We start from the raw sequence: 6683 nt of genomic DNA, 5'->3' as shown, positions 1-6683 counted from the left end.
AAAGAAACCAGATGGCAGGCGATTGGCTAAAAGTCGGGGGAGTAGACAAGCACCGATGAGCGGCAAGCCGTGGGAAGAGACGCTTCGCTACAAGGGCGCGACCGAGGGCCGGACGCCCGACCAGCCGCCGGATGCCAGCGCGACGCCGCCTTCAACGCCCGAAGCCACGGAGGCGCCGCGCCCGGACGCGTCAGCGAGCAGCGCTGCGGCGGCGTCGCGCATCGAGCAGTTTCTCGCGTGGCGCGCCCGCAAGGATGGCCTCGGCGCCAAGCCGCTGATCTCGGACGTCCCGCTCAAGATCAAGAGCTCGTTCAAGCCCGACGACCCGGCGGTCATTCGCCGCAAGCACGACGACCGGCTCTCGGCGACCTACAAGGCGTTCCTGGCCGCCCATGCGCCGCCGCCCGCCGAGGACAACAACAGCAACACTGCCGCCGACTCGGAGGCGCCATCGACAATCACCGCTACGTTCGAGAGCCCGCCCGTGCACACACGATCCAAGGGCAAGCGGACGCCCAAGGCGCGCCACAACTTATTTGCTGCGCCGCGCAAGTCGGCGAAAGGCCGAGCGCAGCTCCACCGGAGCACGTCCAAGCCGTCGACATCGGACGCATTCGACGACTTGCCGCCGACGCCACCAAGCCGCAAGAAGGTCGCGATCAAGCTCAACTTTGACTCGCCCGAAGACGACAGCAGCGACGATAGCAACACCAACAACAACCAACGCTCGGTTACGTGCGACGACAGCCCGACTGCACGTTACGACGAGACGAGCAGTGTTTCGGGCAGCGTCGACACGGAGACCGCAGCTCCGTTGCCAGAGCCTGCCTTGCCGCCTGTCTTGCTGCCCGTCGTGCATACTCTGGACAAGCCGGCGACATCGTCCTTGCCGGCGACCGAGGCGTCCAGCACCAAGACGACAACGTTGATCAAGGACGTACCACCGCCGCCATCCTCCATGTCGCTGCGCGAGGTCCTTTTGCGTATTTTACTCTCCCTTCTGTGTCTCAGCCTTGGTGTCATCTCGCTCCAGTACCAAGAACAGTGCGGTACGATGCTGCGTCTGCGTGTCGAGCAGCTATTCCACGATGCGTTCGACGTTGCGCAGTACGCTATCGAGCTCAACGCCAAAGCCTCGTCCGTCGCAACCTCGACACGAGCTCAGTTGAATGCATGGACAAGCGAGTGGACATCGATGTCGACCGCGCTCGTCGAGCAGCAGGCGTCGGTGCGCGCTGAGATCGTTGCCGTCAACGAAGCGACGGCCACCGAGATCCACGCCGCTCTCGGCGCCGCCGTCGAAGCCTTCCGAGCGACGATTACTGCGTCGGTCGAGGCGCATGCGCGCGACGTAGCCTCGCTGCCCGAGACCCCGTCGCTACCAGAGATCGTCACGGCGATCTCCCACGAGGTCGACACGAGTCGAGCGACGCTGCAGTCGGCGGTCAAGACGTACACGGACCGCACACGCCACAGCGACGCTTTGACTGATGACATGGCGCACTGGTCCAACCAAGTGCATGCACTCAATGCGACGCTCCTCGCCGAGCAAGAGTCCACGGCACGGGCGCCGCTAACGCCGACAGAGCCGCTGCCGTCGACATCGTGGGATGCCAACGACTACTACATGCTGAGTATCGTGCTGCTGTCGTCACTCGCCGTGTACTTCATTTGGCGCAAGTATATCGAGCCGGATGCGCGCGCCAGTGACGACACAGACGTCCAGGACGATGACGATGACGACGATGACGGCGTTGTCTTTATCCCCAAGCGAAGCAGTGCACCGAGCGTGGTCACCACGTCGTCTGTGGAGGTACGTCATGCGATGGCATGGTCATGACGGCTGAGGACGAGGCGTAGAAGACGTCACCAGTCTCGCGCGTCCCAGACATGACGCCTCCCGACATGGTACCCTCGTCGCGTTGGACAATGTCAATGCTGATGATATCCTGTAGACGTCGCCACAGCGTCTTCGCACGTTGCGGGCAAATCGATCGACGACGACGCAGATGACAATGGCCGCCTCCGAATGATGAAACTGCAGTTGGAAGATAGGACTAGTCAGACACCTCGTATCGATGTACAGTCGTATTTAGTTGTCTATGGATCATCGAGCGAATTGGAATGGGCAGAATTGGAGTCCTTTGGTATGCTAGAAGGACCGTCCGAGTGGATTTGTTAATGCGTTTTGGGTTAGAATCAGGAATCCTCGACGCACACTGGACCACTTGTCGATCCATCAATCAATCGCACCTCGTTGACCAGCACGTCGGCGCTCTCAGTGCCTGTACTGGCACACACTACGGTCCTAGCGTGGCTTCGTTAGACAGGGCACACGCATGATCACGATGGATCCTGTAGACATAGCTAGTAGGATGGCGTAGTCGAATGACTATAGTTTGCAACACTGGATGACGCAGCGTGATACGCGGACCGCACGTGGCGCGACTACGTGCTGCACACACAATCCACCAATCAAAAGTCGGGATGCCAGTAACTGCCAATCAAACGACGTTGGCGCCTTTCCCACTTTGTATTTTGCAATGGACAGCACCAACGACGAGGAGGCGCAGCAAGAGCGCAAGGTAGGCTGACCGCCTTGGACGCTACATCCCTTGAGAGTGTACATGCGTCTAGCATGCAGTGCAAACGTGGTTGAACGATGCAGGCGCCAAAGTCCCAGACACGCTGGACGTGAGCGGCGCACTCGATGACGTACACTCACCCGTCCATGAGGTCGTCGCTTTATCCGCAACTGTAGTCGGGCGCCACAGCGCTGCACCTTGCAGTAGCTCACGGCAGCCTTTCTGGTTTGCGGCTGCTTGCTGCGCGCTTGCCTTCCGTTGACCTCTTGGACGATGTAGCAAATTATCCACATTTCTTGGCGTCTCATTCTCGGCTAGAACGCTTGGACGCCGCTGTACACTGCCATCATGCAGAAGAACCAAGCGGCCGCACTGACGCTGCTTGAGCTCGGCGCCAGTCCCAACGGCTCTACGCACGTACGTCAAGGCGCCTCTTCTGTTTGCCTCTGACGTTTAAGAGGCAGGAGTCACCGTGCCCATTGTACGCAGCTTGCTACCACGGCTTGCATGACGTAATTGTCCGCCTTGTCGCGGCAGGCGCTGACGTTCTGTACACGATGGAGGTACTTTTGAAAATGATCTGAAACGATGCGACTCGAATCCTCTAGGACAAGTCGACGCCGCTCACGGCACTCAACGCGCTCGACGACGACATCGACATTGCCGCCATGGCCACAGTGCTCCTTCATGCCGGCGCGTTGACAGCTTCGGTGGGTCATCGGCTTGTGATTTGTGCGAAAAGTGCGTGTTTTTAGAATGCCAAACACGCCGTCTTTTGGTTTGCGCCCAATATCGACCGCATTCGCTTGCTCGTGCCTTTTGGTCTGCGCGCCGAAGACATTGTATCGTCATTTCTCTATAGGACACTCGCCTTTTTCACACGAAAAACGTGCGACTGTAGGATGCAGAGCTCTTGGTGCTGGACCTGCCCCTCTTGCAGTTGTACATCGAGCTCGGTGGCAACCCCAATGCTGTTTGTTACGCCTACGTAGTCCTTCCATTCTGTCGCGGACCCTAACCCTACTCGGGATGTCTAGTCGGCGAACGTGCCGCTGCTCACATGCTTACTCCAAAAAGGTGATCAAACAGGCGCGCGCTTCCTCGCGCCCTACGCCAACGTCAACTACGTCGACGAGGTTGTGCAAACTCTCGTCGAATTTGACTTGATGTATTGACAACTGTAGGCAGGCTTTTCCGGCAACGTGTGCGCCTTGCGTGCAGCGATTGCAACGTTCCCAGAACCTTTGACGATCGAGGTGCTTTTGACCTATGGCAGCGACATGCCTCAAGAGGTAGTACAAATTTGTCAACGACTTTAGTTGAGATTATTTGGCCTAGTTTTACAATGACGCCCTCGCGCTGGCCATCGGCGACGACTGCGTCCAACTCGAGTCTCTAGAACGGATTGCGTCCAAGGCCAACATGACATCCAAGGTCGCTTCTCTTTGTATGAGATGACGCGACATGGATCGTCGTTGTAGCCCTTCTTGGCATATGCCGTCCGTGACGCAGAGCGCGTCGCACTCCTGCTTCGCCTTGGCGCCGACCCGAACCAGCACAACGAGGTATGCAGTGCATGCTTATCAACTGACGACACCGAATCATGTTCAGAACGGCGTCTCGCCGCTGTATCTCGCATGCCTGGGCGAGTACGCAGAGAGCGTCCGCCTCCTTGTGCCCGTCACCTTGGATGCAATCTCCGAGCGCCACGTACGTTGCTGAATCTCAATCTCAGCCTCAAACGCCCTTGGAACTAGAACGGCAAGTCAGCACTTGACGTTGCGCTTCCGAACCTGCAACGAGCGATCGCAGTCACGTTGCTCCGCGCCGGTTTTCCCGCGCCACCCAAGCTTTCGATCGAGGACCTCTACTTTCACCCGGCGCTTCCGAAAACCTACGTCTGGTCGCTTTGGCACGCGTCGTACGAAGGCTTCACGGCGTATTCACGGCTTGAGCTGCAGTACATGATGGCTCTCTCGTCGGCGCTGGACGACCCAACGTCGCCGCGTCCAACAACCGGGTTGACGCGCGACGGTCTCGCCTTGCTTCGAGCCGAAGTCAACTTTCGCAAATCGCAAGAGCTCTTTGGGATGACGGCGACGACGACGCGCGGTGTCTTCTTCCTCGACGACCCCAAGATAGCCGCGGTGCACGCGACGCTGATGCACCAACTAGCGCCGCTCGAAGCAACTGCGCAATGGGACGGTCCTCGCCTCGACGTTGTCGACCCAGCACTGTACGGCGTGGTCTATGACCGTACGCTGTACTATGTGACGCAGCACGGTGGGCGGCTCGGTGTGCCCACTGCAAAGGCGCCATCGTCGCGCGTCGACCAGAGCGAGTGGAGCTCGGTGACGTGTGATTTGGAACAGTTTTTGCCGACGCCAGTGACGTGGGACGCGCTGACGGGGCGTGCGACGCTTGACAGCTATCTCAACAACATTCCCGTATCGATGAAAGCGCTGTACGAGACGCTCTCGGACTCGCTCTCGTTGGTGCTGCCGCTCGTGAACCACGCAGAGACCTTTCACGTCGAAGACTCGCGGCCCCGGATCCGGCTCTCGAAAAAGGCTGCTAGCCACGCCACGGTGAAAGCAGCGGTGGTACCCGAGCTGCCGCGCGCCAAAGGCTTCAAGTTCCAGCCGATTTCAACGCGGTCGGTGTTTGGCCCGCCGTCGCGCCGTCAAGTCTACTGCGGCGTCCAAGGCTATCGCGCGACGACGGCGCCTACTGTTACACCGTGGCAGCGGACCACCGGGGCGGTCAACGAAGGTGTCAGCCGCACAGCGCTCGTCTTCTACGACGTGCGGAATGTCGTCGTGCGTGTCGAGTTGGCAGAGACCTTTGCGTACGCGCGAACGTGTCCGAGTCTGAATGATCCTGCTATCGAGGTAGACTCAACGACACTGTGTCATGTCTCTCATGGACTGCATCGGTACTAGGTGCATTGTCCGAACCGTGACGTTGTCCAAACCCAAGTGACGGGCCATGTGACGGCGCATGCGTCGCGTGTGCTGATTCTCCAGTGCGCTGCCGCGTATCGGTTCGTGCTGACGCCAGTAGACGCGAGTGGGCCTGGCCACTGCAAAGTGCTGACGTGGCACTGTGTCTCGCCCGACGTTGACGCGCTGTTGTCGACAGCCGAAGTGTTTCCGCAGCAAAAAGCTCAATTCCTCGACGATACGGTCCACGGCACGCGCTTGGCGACGCTGCCGGACGCGGTACTCGACCTCGTGCTCTCATTTTTCGGCCGACTCTTTTTGGACGACGTCCAAGCCAGAGACATTGCAAGCGTGAGCAAGCAAAAGCGAGCAGCGATGGTCCGACGCTCGATGGGCGCGCTGCCCACTGACGGCACAGCGTAGTGAAGCGTGAGAGCGAGTGCTCGCACTGACTTCGAGAGACGTTATAACACGATCGACACAGGGAGCATTTTGTGCGAGAAATGATTGCAATGGTTGCACATGATGTATACGATGCACAGTTACGTCAACCACATTTTGCCAAACGCAGCCTTTTCCTGGATTCGGTTCGTGATCAACTTGTCGGCTTTGGGGGTGCTCGCGTCTCGCCAAAGGGATACCACGGTCGCCCCAAAATGCATGCAACGTGTTCATGGCGCTACTCGACCACCGGCACGGCGCGCGCCAGGTGACGCGGTAGCGTCACCGATCGTGGCACGACCAGCGTTCGCCACGTCTTGACGTCAAACACCAACAGTTTGTGGCTGCCAAGTGGCCAAATGAGCAGGCCCGTGAGCGCAGCCGACGCGTAATCCAGATGCAGAACGCCCGACTCCGAGACCCAATTCGTATTGTGAAAAAGGTACTTGGCGCCACACGACATCAAATGCGAGTCGCGTTCGTTGCAGATCGGCCGCGGGACACGGAGGCGCGTCACAACATAGGCACTTGTCGAGACGCTGAGCGCAATCGCAATCAGCGCGAGCATGCGCGTGGGCGACCCAATGCTGACGACGCCCGAGCGACACGACAGCTGCAAATCCATGTCCACCAACCTGCAAATGGGCTGCACGTGCGCAACGTGCTCGACGGGACGCGCAAAGCTCAAGGCGCTGGCAAGGATCCACGTGAGAAG

General features: G+C 59.2%; 3 protein-coding genes across 4 annotated transcripts in view; 2 read left to right on the top strand and 1 right to left on the bottom strand.

Annotated features, from left to right (window-relative positions):
• The first annotated feature begins 32 nt into the window (after positions 1-32).
• SDRG_14458 lies at positions 33-2285 on the top strand. 2 transcript variants are annotated; one of them, XM_008620588.1, is made up of 4 exons: positions 33-1813; positions 1864-1908; positions 1956-2147; positions 2198-2285. In XM_008620588.1, exons 1-3 carry the CDS (start codon positions 56-58, stop codon positions 2031-2033), a joined length of 1881 nt encoding a protein of 626 aa, XP_008618810.1. In that variant the 5' UTR covers positions 33-55; the 3' UTR covers positions 2034-2147; positions 2198-2285. The 2 variants fall into 2 exon arrangements, with proteins under 2 accessions (XP_008618810.1, XP_008618809.1); XM_008620587.1 differs by having other exon boundaries at positions 1861-1908.
• Positions 2286-2543: 258 nt separating this feature from the next.
• Positions 2544-6031, top strand: SDRG_14457 (hypothetical protein; the record flags this gene model as incomplete). The annotated part of the gene is made up of 15 exons (XM_008620586.1): positions 2544-2585; positions 2638-2715; positions 2762-2860; positions 2904-3002; positions 3050-3148; positions 3194-3295; positions 3341-3427; positions 3487-3573; positions 3623-3721; positions 3770-3877; positions 3924-4019; positions 4067-4150; positions 4197-4295; positions 4343-5476; positions 5528-6031. The coding sequence occupies 15 exons, from the start codon at positions 2544-2546 to the stop codon at positions 5948-5950; spliced, it is 2736 nt and encodes a 911-aa protein (XP_008618808.1). The 3' UTR covers positions 5951-6031.
• An 84-nt stretch (positions 6032-6115) lies between these two features.
• The window catches only part of SDRG_14456 (hypothetical protein), a gene marked incomplete at its 5' end in the record, with an annotated part of 1818 nt that continues 1250 nt past the window's right edge, over positions 6116-6683 (bottom strand). The window contains one exon of the mRNA XM_008620585.1: positions 6116-6603. Within this exon, the coding sequence (XP_008618807.1) occupies positions 6207-6603 (397 nt within the window). The 3' untranslated portion in view covers positions 6116-6206. The remainder of the gene's footprint in view (positions 6604-6683) is intronic.

This window comes from Saprolegnia diclina (genome assembly GCF_000281045.1).
Source record: "Saprolegnia diclina VS20 unplaced genomic scaffold supercont1.72, whole genome shotgun sequence".
NCBI lineage: Eukaryota > Oomycota > Saprolegniomycetes > Saprolegniales > Saprolegniaceae > Saprolegnia > Saprolegnia diclina.
The sequence above is the reverse complement of the archived record's forward strand: the minus strand, read 5'-3'. Positions and strand labels throughout refer to the sequence as shown.

What these genes read in the sequence shown, in the direction of transcription:
- SDRG_14458 (XM_008620587.1), top strand. Translation starts at nt 56, where the DNA reads ATGAGCGGCAAGCCGTGGGAAGAGACGCTTCGCTACAAGGGCGCGACC. An exon ending in TCACCACGTCGTCTGTGGAG is followed by an intron (nt 1,814 to 1,860) that starts GTACGTCATGCG and finishes GACGAGGCGTAG; the next exon opens with AAGACGTCACCAGTCTCGCG. An exon ending in ACATGACGCCTCCCGACATG is followed by an intron (nt 1,909 to 1,955) that starts GTACCCTCGTCG and finishes GATATCCTGTAG; the next exon opens with ACGTCGCCACAGCGTCTTCG.